Source organism: Mastigoproctus giganteus, chromosome 14, assembly GCF_048544385.1.
Source record: "Mastigoproctus giganteus isolate SK-2022 chromosome 14, ASM4854438v1, whole genome shotgun sequence".
Classification (NCBI taxonomy): domain Eukaryota; kingdom Metazoa; phylum Arthropoda; class Arachnida; order Uropygi; family Thelyphonidae; genus Mastigoproctus; species Mastigoproctus giganteus.
The window spans coordinates 59,065,293-59,089,782 of record NC_143588.1 but is presented as its reverse complement, the minus strand read 5'-3'; the positions used below and the strand labels follow the sequence as shown (position 1 = coordinate 59,089,782).

At 38.1% G+C, this 24,490-nt stretch overlaps 1 protein-coding gene across 1 annotated transcript in view; it reads left to right on the top strand.

Annotated features, from left to right (window-relative positions):
- Positions 1-24,490, top strand: part of ergic53 (lectin, mannose binding protein ergic53) — a 207,475-nt gene that overhangs the window by 78,803 nt on the left and 104,182 nt on the right. The window contains exon 8 of the mRNA XM_090389265.1: positions 2,351-2,409. Within this exon, the coding sequence (XP_090245391.1) occupies positions 2,351-2,409 (59 nt within the window). The remainder of the gene's footprint in view (positions 1-2,350; positions 2,410-24,490) is intronic.

The following is a 24,490-nucleotide window of genomic DNA, read 5'->3' as shown; positions in this document are numbered from 1 at the left end:
CTGAAGTTTAACATTGACAAATGAAAAGTACTGCGTATGGGAAGCAGTAACCCCAGAATAACATATCAACTGTGTGGTGCTACACTGATAGTTGTTGTTATTTGGTTTTTAGGAGCATTAGCAACTAAGGCCATATTGCTCTTGGGATATGCGGTGGTAATTCCCTGACCTTTCCGCATCCTTCGTATTTGGTGGATCACGGGCTCGAACCCTGGTCTAATCAAGAAGCGTGTGCTACACACTGGTGCTCCTGGCTATGGAGGCAACACACACACACACACACACACACACACACACACACACACACACACACACACACACACACACACACACACACACACACACACACAGGTAGAGAGTGAAAAGGACCTGGGGGTAATTGTGCAGGCAGATATGAAATTTTCTGAGCAGTGCAGATGGTCTGCAAGAGTAACTCATGGTGTCTTGTCAATGATATACAGGAATTTTTCTAACATTGATAAGGAGGTGATTATCCCCTTGTATAAGGCAATGGTTAGGCCCCACCTTGAGAACTGTATACACGTCTGGAGGCCTCATTTTAAGAAGGATGTAGAGCTGTTGGAACAAGTTTAGAGAAGGGCAACAAGATTAATGAATGGAACAAAGGGTTGCTCTTATGAAGAAAGGCTTAAGTTTTGCAAATTAGTGTCTGCGAGGTGATCTCATTGAGGTGTAGCCGACCGGGCTAGCCGAGTGGGTAAAGTACCTGCCCGGCAACCCAAAGGTCGCGGGTTCGATTCCCGCCTCGGGCTTGGATCAAAGTACTGCAAAAACCTTGGGAGGTGCAATATGGCCACAGAAGCCGATGCGCCAATAACTACCAAATCAAAAAAAAAAAAAAAAAATCATTGAGGTGTATAAAGTTTAGAATGGTTTGAGCATGCTCAATGCTGATGGGATTTTTCCTCTTGCTCAGAATGTGTGAGAAGGCATAAATTCAAATTGAGGAAAGACAGATGTAGGATAGATGTGTGGATGTCCTTTAGCCAGCAGGCGGTTGATTGTTGGAACAAACTTCCATCTGTCGTAGAAGTTGATAGCTTAAACAGATTCAAAGCAGAACTAGACAAACCTTTGGAGTGGGTGGATGAGTGAAATGAGAGGTGGGGCATTTTATTTTATTTTATTTTTTTTTGGCTGATGCTAAAAAAGCTTGCTTTCTTGCATCATGTGTCCATGCTAATGCTAAATTATTTCCTTATTTTAATCCTTAATTTGATCTTTCCACCTAGATAATCAAATTTAATTAGATGTCAGATAAACCAGTGAAACCTCACGAAAAACATTTACTTCAGTCAAGGGTAGTCACAGACAATACTATGTAATTGAACAAAAAGTATTTTCAGAATATATAGTGTCAACTGTCATTTATGAACTGCATAATTGTTTTTTTTTGTCATGCTTCTCTTAGTGAATTATTAGAATAATAATTTTTCTTGACATTCTTTTCTGCATTCAAATTTAAAAAAAAACAAATATTAATTTGTTATTATTATTATATTAGTATGTCTTAATTAGTTCCTTATTTTTATTTTTGCTTAATTTGATTTCTTTTTTTTTTTTTTTATTGGGTTGAAAATTGTTACCTTGCAGAGTTGAGACTTTGTCTATTGGTATGTGATTCAATTTCCAATTTTTTTTTTTTTTGTTTTATTTTATCTACTTATTTATTTTAGTCACTTTGCTTTCAGTTTGTATGTTCATCAAACATTCTAATTAGGGAATATATTGGAGCTGAGACATGAGAGTAAAGAAGAGGAGGACATGAAAGAAAAATAAGTTTTTGGCTTCATTCGGTTTTTCATAACGATTTTGTTGTGTATGAAAATATTATTTTATTGAAATATTGCAGGGGGTCTTCTGAAGTGTTTTCAAAGAAAATTTTGTTTTAATTTTGACATGAGCATATGGTTCAAACTTAGGATATGTAGTTTTGCTGGTTAATAGCTGTATTTTACAGCATCCAATCACCATCCATAATTACTTTCTTCATTCATCCCTCTGCTTCCATTCTAGAGAACCTTTCTTCATATCTATTCCCTGAAAAATTGAAACCTGTTGCAATTTAAGTCTGATGGTAACGAGTGTACTTCTGGGATCTGAACCTATCTGTATTACTAGATCCAAAGTATTTTTTTATTTAATTGTTTATTTTAGATAATGGGTTAGGAAACTATATTGGAAATATATTAGGAAACTGTGTATTGAATAAAAACTGGTATTAAATTTGCTTTAATTAATGCGGATGCTGATATGGATTATGATTTCAATTGTATATTACAATTATTCTTTGAGCATCTTATTAATATATTATAATTTTCAATTTCAGATGATCATGATGCTTTAAAGTTTCTCACTTATAGTCTGTATCCCCCAGGAACACAACCAGTATGTATTGTAATATTTTTAATGTACTTTAAATATTTTTTATGATACTGGTTTAAATTGCCTGTAGAAATTTAAACCAGTGTCATTAGCTTTAAATGTTTCTAATTAATATAAGTTGTTTAAAAAGAAATTAGAAAAAAATCAGCATAAATCAAATATGTTTTATGCTGTAGTGTATTTGATTTCAAGCATAGGATTATCACATTCCCACGAGTTTTTGACCACCAAAGCTTATGCTTATGTTTAACTTAAAGACAAAATACTGTTCTCCGTGGTTATTTGTAAGTTGCTAATATCTTCTTAAATCATTAGAAAAGATCATTCCATTATGTATTTAAAAAATGGGATACTTAGTAGTCTCAGGTTGTTAAGTGCCAACTTGAAGAGACACCTTCAGAATTTGTCTTGATAAGAGATCAGCAAAGTTGGATCCAAAATGTTGACATTAGTAATATTATTTGGCACAGTGAATGTGCCTGTTGGTAGGAAACTAAATAAATAAAATAAGACACTTGATATGTAGTAAATGCCTAACTTTATTTATTTTTGAATATGTATTCCTCATAATGCCTTTTACACAATATTAGTGAAAAAAAAAGTGTTAGCCAGATGGTTTAAGGAAGCCCAGACTTTTTCTGCACCAGCCAAAAAAATGCAGCATTTGTACCCTGTACACACACAAAAGATGTTTTATTTTATGTGAAAACATCTATGGCGGCACTAAAGTAAAGCTGTTTAAATTTTTTAACGGTTTGATCAAAACTTACTTGCTCACTTACGCTACTTAGAAGGTTGTTGATCAAAATCTTGCATAATATTCTGCTTTTATTCTTGCATAATTATATTGCAAAATGTTATTGGAATTGTAAAACAGTTTAAATTTTTGAATGTTTAGATCGAAACTAACTTACTCACTTAAGCTACTTAGAAGGTTGATGTTGATCAAAATCTTGCATAATATTCTGCTTTTATTCTAGCATAATATTGCGAAATCATATCACAATTGTAAAACCATTTAAATTTTTAAACAGTTTGATCGAAACTTACACAACTTAGAAGGTTGATGTTGATCAAAATCTTGCATTTTATTCTTGCATAATATTACTACGTGCTGCTTACTGTAATGAATCAACATTAGAATAAATCACTAGAGTAAAATCATTACCAATCGATTTTACTCTAGTGCCACCACAGATGTTTTCACATCAAAAATTTCGTTAACAATCAATTGCACAGTTTCCATTATGTCAGTTGTGTCTAGGGCTTGCAATACTGGGATTCCGGTCACTTTTTTGCTGTATTCAAATCCTGGTATTGATACAAAAATACCGGTTTTTCGGTACTAATTTAAAAAATAATTATCTATGATTTTTTCACATAAGTTATAAAATTGACACCAATAAATCATTAATACTGCTGAATTTACAAATAAGGGATTGTTATACACAGTACAAATGCAACGGTAACCTGAAAACAGTCATGAAACTGTAAGACATAAAATCTTACAAATATATTTCTCTTACTAGGTATAGTGTGTGTGTGTGTGTGTGTGTGTGTGTGTGTGTGTGGAAGTAAAATTTACGAAAACATCATTACAGAAATATTTCCATTAGTGGCATTAGTCTGATAGTGCAATTAAGTAAAATAGCGAACAATTGTATGGCAGGTGCAGAAGGATTAAAATTAAGAGCTTCTGAAGAATAGTTCATTCCCTCTATTACACCGCTACTTGAGGATGCAACACTTCGTGCATTTTGGGAAAGGGTGTTGGTATGGAGCAGTTGAAAGGTATTGTAAACAGGTGATCTTGAGGTAAAAGATGAAAGCATTTCTTTGTGTGGGAAAAATATATTCTGTTTTCCCACCAAAGGAAGAAGAGCAAGTTTAAAGAATAACACAGTGATTGGGTCAGATTTCAATTAGATAGGGAGAGATACGTAAATGCTTGCAAACCCTTCTGGGGTTTGCACATAAGCTTGCATATAAAAAAGTAGTACCAGGGGCGATTGTAACTTGCAATCAATTCAATAAATAAATAAATGAGAAGGAAATAAGTTGCTCGCACCAAAAGAGGGGTTTGTGGTTGTTGTTGTTTGGAGGGGTTGCAGACTTCCAGTGGTAGTTCTGGGTCCAAATCTGGGTGTGTCCAGCTATATAGTAAAGGATTCCACCAGGCATCTTCCTGTGCCAGAAGTTAATCCGGAAGTTGAATAACAAGCCAGTCAGATAGTGCCCCGGCTTCTACTACTGCTGTGGTAATTTCTTTTAGTATTAGCAGAGAACTGTTCTCGAAAAGACAATGCTGAAAAAAAGCCGGGAGTTAGGGTTGAATTTGAAAGTGTCTGCAATTCTGCCCAGACACCATAGGAGGGAGTATATGATGAGAGCCTTGTCAATCAATTCAGCCCTGGAGAGATTACAAGGCTCAGCGGGTAGAATTTTTCTCAGCCTGGTCTGTGCTTGTTAACAGGAGAGACTGCTTCTACAGGGATGGGATACACTTAAATAGAAAGGGTGCAAGAATATTGCTGATGCTATTGAGGCAGAGTTAGATGGGTCGGAAAACTGCTAGCTTGGGGGAATACATGGATTAATAGATTAACAGTAGCAGCTGGCAGAGGTAAAATTTATTCTTGCACTACTTCTATTGAAATGCAATTGAGCAGCAGCCAATGCTAGAAGTATAGTTAATAAATTCGATGAGCTTGAAGTGCTAGTCAAGACATCAAAGGCAGATATTGATGGGATATCAGAGACATGGTGTCACAGACATAAGCAGTGCAGAACTGGAATTTGGGGAGTACAATGTGTACAGAAAGGATAGACAGGACAGGAAGGGAGGAGGGTTATGCTGTTAGTTAAGAAACAAAATCTAAGGAAGTGCATCCAATTGATGTTGGTGAACAATGCAATGTTGTCTGTTTGGTGTGACGTAAGCACTGGAAAAGGAAAAATGAGAATAGGTATGTGTTATAGGCCTGATTAATCTGAAGAGTATAATGAGCAATTGTGCAGAGAAATAGTGGGCCAGTAAATTAGTGTCTTATAATGGGGAAATTAATTTCCCGGATATTGACTGGAATTTGTGGGTTGGTCATTCACACACTAGCAAGGCTTTTGTGGATTTATTGGATGATTGTTTTCTACAGCAGTATGTTTGGGAGGCAACTAGAGGGAGTAATACTCTTGATCTGATTATCAGTAGTGATTGTTCATGCATCAAGAATTTTGCAGATAAAGGAACTACTGGGTGGCAGTGATCAGTGTGCTGAAGTGGGATTTACTCAAAGAGGTAACTAGAATCAGAGTAAAGGGAAGGGTTTTTGCTTTCGTAAAGGTGACTGCGGTGGTCTGAGACAGTATTTAAATTCAACACAGTGGAACCAACTGATGATGTTACCAACAGCAAATTCAAAATGGGAAGCATTCAAAGAATTAATCTTGGAAGCTACTAGGTTTTTCATACCAACAAAGAAATATTGTTCAAGATTTAGGGCTGAATGGATGACAGATGAACTAATTAGACATGTAACAGAGAAGAAAAATGCATGTGATACATATAAATTAACATGTGACACAGAAGCCTATGATATAAGCTGGTCTGTAACCAAGTTACAAAGGAGGTTAGGCAGGCGAAGGCAGATTACGAGAAATCTTTGGCAAAGGATGCAAAGAAAAACAGCAAAGAGTTGTTTACTTATGTAAACCCTACAAGGAAGGGGATGAATCAGATTGGTCCACTTGATATCGATGGTTCAACTGTCGATGATCCTGCTCAGGTAGCTAACAAACTAAATGAATATTTTGCATTAACATTCACACATGAGGAGTTATTCAGGGAGGGGAATGCCAGAGATGTATTCAAATCTGGCAGTAAGCTAGATAATCTTGTAATAACTGAGAGCAAAGTGGAGGAGAAATTGTTGAAGATAAACACAAGAAAGGAACCTGAGGGTGGATGGAATCTATACAGTTAGGTTAAAGGAGGCAGCAAAGGAAGTAAGCAAACTCTTAGCCATAATTATGAGAGCTTCCCTGGATTTGGGGCAGGTACCCATGCACTGGAGATGTGCAAATGTGACCCCAATCCACAAAGAAGGATCAAAGAGAGACAGATAATTACAGACCTGTTAGTTTAACTTCTGTGCTAGGGAAATTAATAGAGGCACTGGTTAAAGAAGCATTGCAAATGAAGTCTTTCCATCTAGACAAGACTTCATTTATAGCTCGGACACAGCATGAGGTTGTTAAGGGAAAGTTTTGTCTGACTAATTTGATTGGATACTATGATGCAGTCACAAAGGAATTGGATGCAAAGAATAACTTTGATATCATATATTTGGATCTTAGAATAACCTTTGATACTGTTGCACATGGAAGACTGCTGCACAAATTGGAGCAGTGTTGGCATTGGAAGGAAATTGCTGCTATGGATAAAGGAATGGTTGAGTGGGAGAAGACAGAGTGGTAATCAATGGACACTGCTTGTCATGGACTCGTGTTATTAGTGGAGTCCCTCAGGGTTCAGTATTGGGTCCATTGTTTTCTGTATTTGTATAAATGATATTGATGATGGTATATCAGACTTAATCCCCAAGTTTGTAGACGATACAAAGGTTGGCAGGGTTGTTAATGACATTAATGACAGTACATTGCTGCAACAGGATCTAGAAAAGTTGTGCAGATGGGCTGAGAGGTGGCAAATGAAGTTTAACATAGACTAATGTAAAGTACTACATATGGGAAGCAGTAATCCCAGAATAACATATCAACTCTGTGGTACCACACTGACAGTGGTAGAGAATGAAAAGAACCTGGGGGGGGGGGGTAATTGTGCAGACAGATATGAAGTTTTCTGAGCAGTACAGATAGTCTGCAAGAGTAGCTCATAGCATCTTGTCAATAATATACAGGAATTTTTCTAGCAGGGATACGGTGATTATCCCCTTGTATAAGGAATGGTTAGGCCCCACCTTGAGTATTGTATACTGGTCTGGAGGTTTCATTTTAAGAAGGATGTAGAGCTGTTGGAATGAGTACAGAGAAGGGCAGCAAGATTAGTGAATGGAACAAAGAGTTGCTCTTATGAAGAAAGGCTTAAATTTTGCAAATTACAGTGTCTGGAGACTTAGGCACCTGCAAGGTGATCTGATTGAGATGTATAAAGCCTTGAATGGTTTGAGCATGCTCAATGCTTATGGGATTCTTCCTCTTGTCCAGAATAATTGCTTAAGAGGGCATAAATTCAAATTGAGGAAAGATGGTTGTAGGATAGATGTGCAGAAGTTTGCCATCAGCCTGTGGGTGGTTGATTTTCTTGTGTCATGTGCCTATGCTAATCCTGAAATAAGACGGTACTGGAAGAGCTATACAGCAGAGTTCAACTAAGGGGGGGGAGGGAGGGAGGGAAGGGAGAGAGGAAGGGAGAGAGAGAGAGAGAGAGAGAGAGAGAGAGAGAGAGAGAGAGAGAGAGAGAGAGAGAGAGAGAGGAATGATGGTATTGGTTGTAGTTGTAAATAAAATTGATATTGCTAAATTAAGAGAGATTACATGGGATTGTTAGCATTGATATTGATTAAGATTGAATTAGTTTAGTGTTTGAAGTTGTAGAAAGAGTTGAGATTGTTAATTGAGAGAAATTTTATGGAAATGATAGCATGTATTAACAGATTAAATGAGAAAAATGAATAGATTAGATGCAAATGAACACCAGATTTGTATGATAAAGGACTTTTGTTTTATATTTGTGTCATTGCTCTTGAGAAACTGACAGCTCACACACACGCACATATACACACATATATATATTTATGCACACATATATACTCGTGTGTGTGGGAGGGGGGGAATATCCCGCAGCTCCTGGAAATTCTCATTTTTTTAATGAATTTAGGTAGCTTATGGGGTTTAGTGCTTGGGGTGTGCTGCTGTTCGAAAATCATAGCAATGAACACTGTCGGCGATACTAAAATACAAGGAAATAAAAGTAAATAGATAATCTCCCTCCCCAAACTTAGGTTTGGTTTCCTCACCAAACTTAACTGTTAGTACCTTTCTTTCGTTAATATGGATGTAGCGCCATAAAAAGTCAAAAAGAAAATTTTTTTATTTTTGATAAAAAGGAAATAAGATTTTTCGAAGATGAGGGAATAAAGGGGGGGGGGGTGTTAAACCGAAACTGGCCTACGACTATCTCAGTATAAAGCACCAACCAGCACAGAATTCAAAAGGACGTTTTCTGCTGCTAGTTAAATATGTACCAAAATTAGATTCAGTTTAAACGATAACACTATTGAGTTTCTTAAGAACTCACATTATTCGGACAGGTAGTGTGGATGCTTATATTTTTTTTTTTTTTTTGTTTTGTTTTGTTTTTAGTATGTTTAATAATTTTTGCTAGAATATTTATTATTGTAATAAAATTGATTTAAAACATAAATTAAAGTAATTACTTGTTTTTTTCTTTACTTTATTGCAGCTTATTGTCCTCAAAAATTATTGCGAAATTTTTACCTAATACCCCAAAAATTTTTTTTGGAGTATTAGGTATGTTCAGGGTCTGACGGCACCTGGGATTTCTCCCATCTCCGCGTATGTTCTCTGTATCAGACATGCCAGAGATTTAAAAGTGTGTGGGATATGTACTATGTAGTTTGTTGTGCCCATTGTTTGTCCGGCCTGTTAGCCACCGGGCTCCTAGTGAGACTCAACGTTACCAATACCCGCCACAGGGAGGCCGGCCGGGTGGTACCAATATTTGTTCTCTGGCTGGTCTTGCCACTTACTTTCCTGGGATTTCAGTGGCTAGGACAAAAAAAAAAAAAAATCGAGGTTGATATTAGTGATACTTAACAAGTTAGTATTAATAGTATGCGACGTGGGGCTGTGCGGTGAAAGTGAGTTTTAAAAACCAAATAGGTTCGGGCAAGAATTTTGATGTTCTCTTTTAATTTTGAAATGTAGGGCTAATTGCTGTGCAAGACAAAGTTTTTTTTTGGGGGGAGGATGAAGACTGGGGGAAGAAATTGGAAATAAGGGGCTGACAGAGTAGATGGCCCCTGCAGGTAGTGAGGCATGCCCGTGCCCCACCAGAGCGAGAAAATTGGGGAGGCAAGGAGAGGCAAGCCTCTCCTCCCCAGGAGTTTGGAAAGAAAGATCTGCTCAAGAGTGCAGTTTTGGGTCGCTAATAGGCTGTCCCGTCGGGAGAGTGCCACTGTATGTCGTCTCCATCAGTTTGCAGGCCCTAAAAAGCTGGCCGTTGAGTCTCATCTAGGTGGGACACTAATAGGGGGTTAAATCTGGGATGTCATCCTTCCAGACTGCATGTGGTCTGGGTCCTATTTTCTGGTCATTATCTTGGGGTCATAATCAAGTCTACTGGCTGTCATTATGGGGTTTTATCCCTTCCGTGATGTTTGCTATTCCTCACACTACCTTTTGTCATTATGTAGTGGGTCTATGCTGCAAGATCTTGGGGCAGTGTCCCTTTGTTCTGATGCCACGACTATTTAAAGGTGTTTTTTGCTTCCATTGGCGGTAATCATGACTCTTGTGGTTAGACAATATATTGTCACTTGTCTTTTCCCAGTGCATTTTGTAGTCAGTCCAAGGTCTGTATAGTCGGCTCCTCTGTGTCGTCTCACTGCTATTTGCAGGATTGTTTTGTCTCATTCCGTTAAGGTCTTCTGTATATGGTGGTTAGTGTTTGCTGCCTGGTAAATAATCCCTGGGCAAAATTGGTTAAGGCTAAATATTCTTGTGTATCTAGTAGATGTGACTCAAGATCCCTCTGTAGATAGTGAACTCTAGTTATTAGTCTGCATCTAAGGTCTTCGTATTGGGCACACTCAAACATAATGTGCACCCAGCTTTCTTGTTCTCCGCAAGTACAACGCGGATCCTCCACTATTCCCAATGCTGTAAGCTTTGCATTGAAAGCCCCATGACCCGTCAGGAGGTAGGTCATGTAAAGTCTGGATTGCAGCCAGGTTGGAAGAATGGGGTATACTCTGTCTACGTCCGGGGTGAACTTTTTGGTGATATTCCCTTTTGTTGTGTTTGTCCAGCGGTATTGCCAGGTTTCTTTTAGGTATTTCTGCAGCCTGTTCTTTTCAGCCTTGTGGATTGCATTGTTATCCACTGTGTAGTCTAGGTGGGTGCAAGGCATTCCTTTGGTTATATAATAGGCTATTCCAGTACGTATGATGTCCAGGTCAAGGGGAAGGGCTCCGGCGAAGATCTGTAGGGCAACAGTGCTAGTGGTGCTGCAGGCTCTAATGGTTAACAGGATAGTTCTATGGATTGAGTCGATTATGCGTCTATTTATGGCAGTTGCCTTGTGATACCAAACCGCAGAGGCGTATGTTATAGCTGGTAGGAATGTCGTTTTATAATATAAGGAGAGTACGCGACGTTTAAGTCTTTAGTCACGACGGACCACACGTGCTAACAGTGCAGAGTACTTCCTTATCTTTGTTCTTAGATGTGTGAGATGCTGCTTGAAGGAAAGATTACAATCTAATATCACTCCCAGGTACTTAAGCTGGCTTTGGAGTTTCATTGTGGTGTTGTTCACCTTTATTTGAAGCGGCCTGTGCAGGTCAAGGGAGCCTTTCAGTAAGATTGAGGATGTCTTAGTTGGTAAGATTTTTAGGCAGTGTAAGATGGTCCAGTCCTGTAGTATCTTGATGGCATGGTTTGCTTTTACTTCCAACTGGGTTCTACTGTTGGCAGCAATTTTCAAGATTAAGTTGTCGGCAAAAGCTTGGGTTTGGATGTCACCAAGGTCCATGGCCAGGAACTCATTGAAGTCAATGTTCCACAACACAACAGCGGCCCCAGGACGGAACCCTGGGGGCAACCCCTGCAGACACGGCGGTTTACCCTACCATATGGTGCCATAACACTAATACTCCTGTCGGTAAGGTAAGACTTGATAGTGAGATACAAATTGCAGGGAAGGTTGGCCCGCCTTAGTCTTGCCAGGACACTTGGCCACCAAATGGTGTCGAAAGCCCCGGCAAAATCTATGGGGATGATTAGGTAGTATTTACTGTTGGTATTGGCCACACCGTGCAGGAGATGTTTAAGTGCCTCTACTGTCGAAGACTCGGGCTTAAAGCCGAACTGGGTAGACATGTGCAGTTCAGCACTCTTGTAATGTGTGCCAATTCGGGCATATAGCATTCTCTCAAATAGTTTGCTGATCACTGGTAGCAAAGCTATCGGTCTGTAGGTGGTTGGCTGTTGTGGAGGCTTCGTGGGTGTTTTTGGGATCAGCTTCAGTCCTGCAGTCTTCCAGTTTCTTGGAAAGATGCCTTGAGGAGGAGTTTGGGGGTCAGATCCATTACTTTTTTGATAATTTCCGGTTCGAGATAATTGAGGCCAGGGCACTTATTATTTCTTACGTGATTTGCCATGGATTTGATGTCATCTAGCATGAACGGTGGTTCAGTGGTGTGTGTGTGTCATTTTCTTGGCATATTCTATGCTGTTCAGGTGAAGTAGGCATGGCAGTCTCAGGGAAAATAGTGCCCAGAATATTTGTGATTGACTGTTGCCATGTGGTGGTTTGGCTCCCCTGTGATGTCAATGTGGTAGAAATAACTTTTTTTTTTGGAATACCGGTATCCCAGTTTCATAAATTAAAAATATCGAAATACCGGTATTAAGATTTTTACTAGAATTGTGATCCCTAGTTGCATCGGTGCCTCTGTAGCCAGGTGGGAAGGAGCAACAGTGCATAGCACACACTTCTTGATTAGACCGGGGTTCGAGCCTGTCACCACCAAATAAGGAGGATGCAGAAAGGTCAGGGAATGACCATCACATATTCCTGGAGCAATATGGCCTTAGTTGCTAATGCTCCTAAAAACTAAATAATCAATCTAGTTGCATCACTTCCGTTACTAATAGATTTTACTCTAGTGCCACCATAGATATTTTCACATCAAAAAGTAGTTAAGAAAATATGAATTATGCACTCCCCTCGTCATGTGGGTTATTATTCAGTTGACTGATGAATTTCTCCCAACTTTCAGCCTCAACTACCTGCAAAGGCAACTTGTTCCAGCAATCAACAATTTACTGACTGAAAAAAAACTTCCTACAATCTTGTCTAAACCACTTCCCAGTGATTTGAACTTATGCCCCTTTTTCATTCAATTTACTAAACCCTCTCAGAGCCTTGCAAACCTCAGTCAGGTCCTCTCTAAGGTGTCTGTTTGCCAAGCCCTGTAGTCCACATAATCACTTTCCTAGTACAGTAGCCCTTTTGCCAGTCTCCCCATGTGAGTTGCCCTTCTTCAGACCCTTTCAAGGAGCTCAATGTCTTTTTTTCAGATGAAGTCTCCATACTTGGACACAGTATTCCAAGTGTGGTCCTTACAATTGCCTTGCACAGTCCTTTCTCTATAGGATATTGTTCAGTAAATCATCGATTGAACACCATGGGCTTTCTTGGCAGCCAGTTTACACTACTCAACTCTTGTCTTCCTCAACTGGTTTTAATTTGACCCCCACCAAGTCTATAAGTAATTTTGGGGTTGCTATTTCCCAATTGTAAGCCATTGTATCTAAATTGTTCCCTACATCTAGCTTTCTGATCATTAACAACTCTCCCCAACTCTGTCATCTATAACTATTGATATCGCACCCTTTATCCATTTGTCGATGCCGTTTATGAAAATCAGAAACAGTGGTCCAAGAACCAATGCTTACAAAGTTATACCAATCTGAAAAATATCCATTAATCGCAATTCTCTGCCTTCTGCTCTTCAGCCATCCTGAAATCCATCTTAGGATCTTTCCAGTAATCCCAACATGGTCCAGCTTATACAGTAACCTCTCATGGGATTGAGCAAATGTATTGCTAAAATCCAAATAAACTATACTGAAATCGTTCCCTACATTTAGCTCTTGAGTAACTGTGTAAAAATAGCTTACCAGGTTAGTTAAACTTGATTTTCCATTAACAAAGTTATGTTATGTGTCCTTCAGAATGCTATGTCATGTAAACATATAAAGATTACCCATCACACCCATCACATTGTGTCCTTAAGAAGAACTTTTTTCCCCCCTTTCTCTCCTTTGATGTGAAAGTATTTTTTTTCTCTGAAGCACATTGATATTCTCTCTGAGGTTGGGCACATACCTATGGTAACATAAAGAATGATTTACAGTGTGTTATTGATGCTTAAAGTCATGCATTTTGTATCATCGGCTGACTATGGCATATTTTGGTTTCAATGGTTTAGTGAAAGTGTGTGTGCCGTGTCTGTGCAGTGTGATATGTTGTGCCCATTGTTTGACCGGCTTATTGGCCGCCAGGCCCCTAGTGGGGCCTGACATTGCCCATACCCTGCCACGTGGAGCCTAGCTGGGTGTATCCAGTATCACAACAAATTGCTCTGGCAGGTCCTGCCACCTAGTTTCCTGGGATTTCAGTGGCTAAGGGTAGTGGTATAGTATATAAGGGTAGTAGTATAGTATTACTTCAAGTAGTAACCTACCAAGTTTTATGCAGTTTCAGTAAAGTCTTTTTGCTGTGAAAATGTAATGGTGGCACTAGAGTAATTGAATCAACTGTTGTAACGGAAATAACACTATTGATTGTTAACGAAATTTTTGATGTGAAAACATCTATGGCGGCACTAGAGTAAAATCGATTGGTAACGATTTTACTCTAGTGATTTACTCTAACATTGATTTGGTAGAGTAAGCAGTGGGTAGTAATATTATGCAAGATTAAAAGCAGAATAGTATGCAAGAAAGCTGGTAGTAATATTATGCAAGAATAAAATGCAGACTAATAAAATCTGCTTCTTAAGATTTTGATCAACATCAACCTTCTTAGTAGCGTAAGTTTCAATCAAACCGTTCAAAAATTTAAATGGTTCTACAATTGTGATAACATTTCACGATAATAGTATGCAAGATTTTGATCAATAGCAACCTTCTAAGTTGCGTAAGTAAGCGATAACATTTTGCGATAATATTATACAAGAATAAAAGCAGAATATTATTCATGAAAGTGGGTAGTAATATTATGCAAGATTTTGATCAACATCACCTTTCTAAGTGGCATAAGTACGTAAACAAGTTTCAATCAAACCATTCAAAAATTTAAACTGTTTTACTCTAGTGCCACCATAGATGTTCTCACATAAAATAAAACATCTTTTGTGCGTACAGGGTATGCACACTGCTTTTTTTTTTTAATTACAGGTCCTGAAGTTAACAAAGTTGTGTGAATGAGGAAAGGTGAACATAATCAGTTACCATGCAGTCATCCAAGTATTTGGGTAAAAAGGGACTAATGCCAAAGGTAATTCATGAGGATATAGTTACAGCATTGGGGAGGATGCCCCTTCCTATTCTATGGTTAAGAAGTGGGCAGCGGCATTTAGATGAGGAGGGAGAGCCTGGAAGATGAATCTTGCTATGAAAGATTTGCAGTGTCCATCACTCCAGAAGTTTACAGTGCAAGATTTGGTTACCTGTCTGAAAAAGCTGAACATGCTAAGAGCTCTATCTGCCCAGTCTTGGGGAGCAGATCGTACAACTTTGCTGCTCTTATATAGAGCACTGATTAGATCTCGGATTATGGTGCCCCAGTTTATGATTCTGCATGAAAGAGTGTATTGCGCTGGCTCGATCTTGTACAACAAAATGCACTGAGGATTGCCCTTGGTGCTTATAGGACATCACCAACCTATAGGCTATATATTGAAGCCCATGAGCCCCCTCTGTACCTCCGCAGAAAAATGTTACTACTTAAATATGCAGTCAGAATACGAAACTGTTCTCTGCACCCCATCCAACCATATCTCTTTAATCCACCATTTCACAATCTCTATAGAAATAAACCAGATAAAATACGACCAGCAGGCCTACGGCTCCTTGAAATAGCCCAAAATTGGAATGTTCCTCTCCAGAGTAGGCAGCACAGAAAGAATTATTCTCACCCACCATGGATTCCATTTCCTCAACCAGCCTGTGATAATTATTTTCTCCAATGGGGGAAAGAATTGTTTACCGACTCTGAATGTGCAACAACTCCATGCAAGCCATATTCAAAACTATTTTGACTTCTTACCGATATATACTGATGGTTCCAAATCACATTCAACTGTTGGAGCAGCAGCAGTGTTTCCCTCTGCTATCATATCAGCCTCTCTTCCACCTGAGTACAGCAGCTTTTCAGCAGAATTATATGCAATACAATTATCTCTAGAAAATTTGACTCTTCATCCATCTGCAAAATATTTAATTTACACTGACTCTCTCAGCTCAATTCGAGCAATGCAGAATCTCTCTCATTATGATCACCCTGTATTAAATCAAATCAAGTATTTGCTGTTGAAAATTGAAGATCGTCAGCAACAAGTGAACTTTTGCTGGATTCCAGCACATTCAGGCATCAAAGGGAATGAGTTGGCTGATATTTCTGCTAAAAATCTGTCAACACTAGACCTAACTTCTGTCTTTATTCCAGTTTCTGATTATAATATTATAATTCAAACAGCGTACCATGCACGATGGACAGAACTATGGCATAAACAAACAAATAACAAACTTTTCCAGTTGAAACAGGACCCAAAATTTTGGCACTCATGCATTCAGAGACAGTTTGGTGAGAAGAAGTGGTACTCGCACGGATTAGAATAGGACATACTCATCTAACTCACCTCCATCTACTCACAGGTGATGATCCTCCTCATTGTTCACAGTGCTCTGAGCATTTAACAGTGAAACATATTTTGATTGACTGTCCACATTATCAACAACATCGAACTTCAATATTTAATTCTCTGGCTAATATCCGAGAACGGATAACATTACATGATATCATTGGTGAAAATGCCAATATTAATGAACTTTTCTGTTATTTGAAACAAATAGGAATGTATGAACGACTATGATTAGTTTCTGGCCTGAAATGAGATTGAACTATCTTCACATTAATTATTTATTTATTTTTATCTTTTCAACATTCCTATGAATAGGTGCAATATAGCCAAAGTAGCTTGTGCGCCATTAAACACACACACACACACACACACACCCACGCGCGTGCGCAAGATCTGGTGATTGGTGATCAACACATGAAAGTGCAGCCAAACTGGTGGCAAAAAAAAAAAAAAAAAAAACCCTCACCTGATTGCAGAAAGTCTGGTTTTACCAGCATGTCGAGTAATTGTGAAAAGTATTTTGGGAGAGGAAGCAGGCATATAAAAGAAATGTCCGATGATATTGAAGAACAATTTGTTTGAAATATTAATAATTTTGGGTGGCTCCTTGCATTGCAAGTAGATAATTCTGCAGATATTAGCGGGAAAGCCCAATTAATAGCATTTTCCAGGTTTATTGAAAACGGCATCACCAAACTTAGTTTTGTAAAGCGTTGGTGATGGCATATCCCTACACAAACCATCACCAAACTTAGTTTGGTGATGGTTTGTGTAGGGATATGCCATCACCAAACTACACAAACCTGGCCACCCATTAAGACCAATTATCTCTTTCCGTAAGTCAGCTTTTGCAAACCTATCCACCTACTTAGTTAAAATTATATCCCCTCCTATCAGATTCTCAGAATTCAAAATCAGCAACACCAATCGGGCCTTTCAGAAAATAAGCAATACTACAATTTCTGATGGAGATATCCTAGCATCATTTGATGTAATATCTCTGTATACTAACGTGCATATCCCATACACTTTACAGGCTTTGCGGAAATTCTTAACAACAGATAACGCTTTGACAAAATGTACCTCTATTTCCATTAATAACATCCTAGAACTCACTTCACTTCACTTTTACTAGATATTTCAGATTCAATAATAAAATAATAAAATTCAATAATAAAATAAAATAACAATAATAGAAATAAAATTATACACCTGTTACGCTGATGACGTACTCATAATAAGCAGTAGGTCCACTATAGACAATCTCTTTTTAAAATTTAATTCAATACATGATTGGTTAAAATTCTCTTGAAAATGAAACCAACAACCAAATTAATTTTCTCAACCTCACTGTTTACAAAACAGGTACTAAACTAGGTACAAAGATTTTCAGAAAAAATGCACATACAGGCAAATACCTACATTTTGCTTTGCACCACCCCCTCTGCACAAAAAAAAGCGGTTTTATACAACCAAATACATAATGCCCTCAAATATAGTACAGTAATACCCCGACTTACGCTACCCCGACTTACGCGAACTCGGAGTTACGCGGTTCTTGATTTTTTCGTTTGGCAACGCTGCCGCACACTATCTTCAAGGTCGTTTTTCATATGTTATCGATATACGGTGCGACGGCGGAGAATGAGAGCGAAAGATGAACAAAATTCAACTTTGCTGCTTTTATGTTTTTTATATCAGTGAAGGGGAAACACATTTCACCATAATAACGTAAAAACCAACACAATTCCAGCTATCGGTATAATCGCAAATGCAATTAGATCGAGTTTACTACCAGTTTATAACAGATTTCACTAGCAGAAATGCAACTGGATTTTTCTTGTTTTATGGTAGTAACCCCTAGAAATGCGAGGTGTTAATAGCGTATCTCTGCCTTTATGGTGTTGTTTATTCAGTTGCTACATGCGCGCAGCTTTGTTAAGCGTATCAAGCGTGCCTCCTCGTTTTGTAATTGTGCTTTATTCCCTAAAAATGAGTAAAATACTTAATTAAAAGGTGTGAAAAGGAAGCGTCCTGATGAAGACACTGCAGATTCAGAGAGAAAAAGAAAAGCAATTATCGATAAACAGAGGCGGACTGGGTCAAAAATTCTTACCCGGGAAAATTTATAGTGGCCTCATACTATGGTTTATGGCCAAAATCACACTGGCCCACCGGGGTTTCCCTGGTAAGGCTTATGGCCAGTCCGCCTCTGTCGATAGAGAAAAAATATGAAATTGTGAAACGCTTTGAGCGAAATGAAAGACCATGTGATATTGCACGTGCTACAGGCCTAAATGAAGCAACGGCGAAAAGCACATGACAATTGCAAACTTGACAGGTTGAAAATTGAAAAGGGCTCAATTGTAAAGGGCTTAAAAATTTTAGAAAACATAGACTCCAACGAAGAACGCGTTATAGCTACCAAGCAAGGAATAAAAAAATTATTAGCTTGCTACGAAGAAATTCTGCGTGAAAAAAAAGAACGCGCTGTGTCGTCAGACGAATTTGTTAGATTTTATGAAGCCATCGACATCGAAATAACTTTTTAACGTAAGTCATTTGTTTTTTTAATACATATTTTTTATTAATATGTATAAAGAACTGCAATTTTATTAATATTTTTCTTCTAAACTAGTGTTTTTGTTAGTTCTTGGTCCCAATTAAGCAAAATTTATATGTATTTATATGCAAAATTGTACCCCGACTTACGCGAATTCGACTTACGCGATTTTCGTTGGACCCACCTATCGCGTAACTTCGGGGTATTACCGTACTCACAAAATGACTTAACCAACGAAGTTCAATACCTCACAAAAAATTTACAGCTAGGAACTACCCAACCCAACTCATTCAACACACTATTTCCACTGCCAAAAGTAAAATTAACAATCCACCAAAACCCACCACCAATGCAAATATATGCATCATCATCCCATACCATAACGAACTTGCTGGACAATTCCGCTGTGTGTTTACAGGTACTGATATCTCCCTTATTTTTTCAGCTTATAATAAACTCGGATCCTTATTCAACACTTACAAAGACACACACAAATACCCAACCAACGATTTGAACAATATAATTTACTTGATTAAATGTCAATCAAACTGTGATGTCTTGTTATATTGGTAGTACTACTACCAAGTTTGGTTCTACCAAAATCTCCAACACTCGCGCGTACTACCACTATAATAGTCTTAGATCGGGACAAGCTAGTACAGAACTCACAATTCATGCTCAAACCCACAATCACACTCCTTTAATTGACTCCACTATCACCATTATAAGACTTAAAACCAACCATAAAATTCTTCAATATGAAGACCTCATTATCAAATGGTTTCGAAACAATACTAATCTCAACATCCTAAACGCAAAACTTCCCTTTCACCTTTCCTCTGCTTGGAATCTCTCACATCTGAGTGTCCCAAAGAGCATCACGAGAGTATAGAAAATTCCTTAAAATACAGCACGCGTTACTTCTCACATAATGAAGTCTGTTGTCATGGCTATTGGCATTATCAATTCTTTTATGTTCCAGATTAACTATTTTCTACTTTATGACAACCAGGGACGGAGTAGTGCTCTTCTGCTTCCTTGCGCTTATTTTAAAATTCCGTTAAATTAAATCTCATCCCACCTTAATGCATTAATTTAACCATTCCAACCATTCCACCTTATATTTAGCCATCAGTCTTTTCATAAAACTATTGCAGATTATATTCTAGGTGAGTACCGCACTTTAAGCATTTCACTATTTTTATATTTAGTCTATTATCACGGTACTATAACTTTATACTTGTCTTAGTTTTTATATAATTATGTTATTTTTTTACATATTTTCTTTTAAATTTCATGCAATTCATATATGTTCAAAAGAATGTTAAAGCATTTAAAACAAATTTATTATTAAATATACCCAACAGAAATAACTTCCAGTTTGAATATATATATAATTTTTGTTTATTTTTATTTATACTATTCATTTCTAATATATATATTATAAATAAAAATAAACAAAAATTATATATTTGTCTGTGTGTGTGTGTGTGTGTGTAATCATATAAATTAGAATAAGGTTAAAAATAAAATAAAATAATGCCAGCAGTACGGCAAGGCAAGAGCGAAAAGACCAAATTAATTTCAAATCAAGCAGGGAGGGAAGAGAGGAGTAAAAAGAATAAAAATATTGCAGCAGAAACTCTAAATTAATTTAGAAAATCTAAATGTACGAATAATAATTTTTTGAAATTTAAAAGCCAATTAAATAGAAATTTAACAGTGCCCCCTCTGACTGGCACCAGGTCCAAATTTATGTGAAATATCACCAATGTACTGCTATCTATAGTTTATTATTCGTTTATATAAACGGGTTAAGTTTACTTTTGTCAGTAGTGTGGCTTTGCACTGGAGTGCTCATGTCTGTTTTATTTTTGATTTTCGCTGCATCAGGACCACTGCTGTTCAATTCCCTGCATTGGCAGTTCAATCTGGGGATCGGTGTGGCGGACTGATCTTACGATCGATTCTCCTTTGCGGCGATTTGTTTAGTGTTTGAAATGCAGTGATTCCCTGACCATTATTGGGCTTGTGGTCCTCTGTCAAGATGGGGCATAATGGTCAGTCTATTTTTGTCTTGTTTTATTGTAGTGGTTTAAATCTCTGTTTGGTGATATTTTACATAAATTTGGATCTGGTGCCCGTGAGAGGGGGCTCCGTTAAATTTCTATTTAATTGGCTTTTAAATTTCAAAGAATTATTATTTGTACATTTAGATTTTCTAAATTAATTTAGAGTTTCTGCTGCAATATTTTTTTATTCTTTTTACCCCTCTTCCCTCCCTGCTTGATGAAATTAATTTTGTCTTTTCGCTCGTCTTGCCGTACTGCTGGCATTATATTATTTTATTTTTATTTTATACCTTATTCTAATTTATATGAGCATATTTCAGGCATCATGTAGTGGAATATGCTTTTTGCTGTCCCTGATGTATGCTGTACCCCCCTTTTTATTTTTATTATGAAATATTCCGTTTTTCCAACTACTTGAACATTATTTAAATATATGTGTGTATACAGGGTGATTCACTACCAGTGCGACAAACTTGCAGGAGGTGTAAGGGGCACAAAGACGAATCAGAATCACATAGCATTGCAGAGTCCGAAATGCCTTTGTCATGTGGTAGAGGACGTTGAACAGGAGGTCGCGTGAACAGCGATCCCGCTGGAAGTCAGCATTTGCGAACAGTTTCTGTTGAAGAAACCAAGTAGCAAAAGTCCTCTGGAGTGGATAATCCGCAGGCTCCAATGATTGGACGTGTTGCAGATGGTATGAACTCATTTAGTTTGTTGACAGTATCCTCCATACAGTGGATTGGGAAATACCCAATCGTTGGCCTATCGCTCGAGTACTCGTACTTGGATTGCCTTCTGCAAGACGTAGGACATTCTCCTCATTGTCTGGCATCCTCATAGTTTGCTCTCGATTCATGGTACCTCTCGTGAAACAACCAGTCTCACGTAACCTTCTGTGCACACGTGCGAAAATTGTATGATGAGGAGCACGCCTGTGCGGGAAACGTTCCTGGTACAAGTGCAGAGCGGCGCGCCCGTTACAGTCCGCAGCTCCATGCACGAGGTGCACGTCGGCCAGTTCAACGTTTGAATACTCGTCCATCCTACTGCCTCGGGAACCGGTTCACAAATGCTGACTTCCAGCGGGATTGCTGTTCACACGACCTCCCGTTCAACATCCTCTACTGCATGACGAAGGCATTTCGGACCCTGCAATGCTATGTGATTCCGATTCGTCTTTGTGCCCCCTACACCTCCTGCAAGTTTGTCACACTGGTAGTGAATCACCCTGTATATATATATATACACAGGGTGATTACAGGATGAGATATATATATATATATATATATATATATATATATATATGAGTATAATGGTAATTGTAGTGTGCCGCAAAATTTTAGTCTTTTTTTAGTTTTAGAGTTTGCTGCAACAATGAAGAGGTTGAGAAACACTGTTGTAAAGTCTGGGTACCTGCATGTACTTTTTGCACCTTACAATAAAGATCATGTAATATTCACCTAAGTCCAGAATCATCTCTCCCAGTGAGATAGCAAGTTTCCATTAACAGTAGTCATCAGTACAGTGGAAGAGTCAAAAGTATTAAAGTTGATGGAGAACATCATGGTTGAGTTCATTTATTGAGGATGCATTTTCAATACCTTGGCTCTTTGGAGATTCTTATAAAATCAGAGTCCAGTTGTTGGATCAGACTTAGCATCTTAGTTGGGATAAACCTGTCTGCGATGTGCAGTTTGTATTTATCACATGGATGGGGGTAGCCTTTAGGCTATAGTTGGGGATACTATAGTGGTAGAGGTTCCATACGTGGGGGTCAATCATATAGCAAGAAGTTTTACAGTAGCTGTTGGCCTGATGTCACTTATTCTCTTTGGCATTCTAGAAATATTGATTGCAGCTTCCAGATCGTTGTGCTGTAACTAGCTCACACCTGGTGTTTGAATGTAGTCCATCTCAGCAGCCAGAATTCCTGTGCAAACTGGTGCTTCAGAGTATTGGGGGTAGCAGATCCCCATAACTCTATCCCATAAAGTACAGAAGGGTAAATGAATGGTGTTAATGCAGCACTTTGTTATGCAGAGAGCATCAACATACAACAGATGTTTCTTTGCATTCCATTTAGCTTTTGCATCTGTGCTCTGATAGATGAAGATTGAATGTCAGTTTTTGGCCAAAAACAACTCCTAAATCAGTGTGCTGTTCACCTACGGAGATGGGGATGTCATCCAGAGGCAGTTAGATCTCAGTTTAGCATCATTTCTGGGAGAACACTGCTATAGTTGATTTAGTTGAATTTATCTTGATTTCATAGGCTGGAATGTATTATGATAGCTGGCTGAGTTATAATTTGGGGGTCATTCTGTGCTTGAATTGTTGTCAGTAGCTTTGTATCATCAGCATAGATTATGAAGTTTGGCTTTCTTTGGAGAAATGGTAGCAGTAAACAGTAATCTGAACAGTACATTATCTTGTGGGACCCTTGCTGTTATAGGTTTTGATGATCTTTTTTGGCCAAATTGCAGCTATTTCAGATGCAGGGTATTTCAGAGACTGCTGGGAGTCATTGCAGTACAAGTAAACACATGGGTTATGTTAGGGTAGCTAGAAATTGGAACAGGTGCATGTATACTTGCATGTACACCAATGCTAGGAGTTTGGTAAATAAATTAGATGAATTTGAGGTATTGCTCAACACATCGAAGGCAGATATTGTTGGGATATCAGAGACGTGGTGTCACACAGATATAAGGAATGCATAATGCATAATTGGAATTTGGGGAGTACAATGTGTACAGAAAGGATAGACAAGATAGGAAGGGAGGAGGGATTATACTATTAGTTAAGAAACACAAAATCCAAGTAAGTGAAACCAGTTGACATTGCTGGATAGTGCAGTGTCAAGTCAGTTTGGTGTGACATAAGCACTGGGATATCAAAATCGAGAGTAGGAGTGTGTTATAGGACTAATGACTGTGATGAGTATAATAAGGAACTGTGCAGGGAAAATAGTGGGCCCAGTAAATCAGAGACTTATAATGGGGAATTTTAATTTCCCAGATGTTGACTGGAATTTGTGGGTTGGTCAGTCACACACTAGCAAGGCTTTTGTGGATTTATTGGACAATTGTTTTCTACATCAGCATGTTCAGGAGGCAACTAGAAGAAGTAATACTCATGATCTGATTATCACTAGTGATTCTTCATGCATTAAGAATCTGCAGATAAAGGAACCACTAGGTGGCAGTGATCACAGTGTGCTGAAGTGGGATTTACTCAAAGAGATAACTACCATCAGGAGTAAAGGGAAGGGTTTTTGCTTTCGTAAAGGTGACTACGGTGGTCTAAGACGGTATTTAAATTCTATATGGTGGGACCAACTGATGATGTTACCAACAACAAATTGAAAATGGGAAGCATTCAAAGAATTTATCTTCGAAGCTACTAGGCTCTACATAACAACTAAGAAATATTGTTCAAAGTTTAGGCCTAAATGGATGTCAGATGAACTAATGAGACATGTGGCAGAGAAGAAATATGCATGGGATACATATAAATTGACATGTGACACAGAAGCCTATGATAGATATAAGTGGGTCTGTAACCAAGTCACAAAAGAGATTAGACAGGCAAAGGCAGATTATGAGAAATCCTTAGCAAAGGATGCAAAGAAAACCAACAGAGTTCTTTACCTATGTAAACTCTAGAAGGAAAGTGTTGAATCAGATTGGTCCACTGGACATTAATGGTTCAACTGTTGATAATCCTGCTCAGGTGGCTAACACACTAAATGA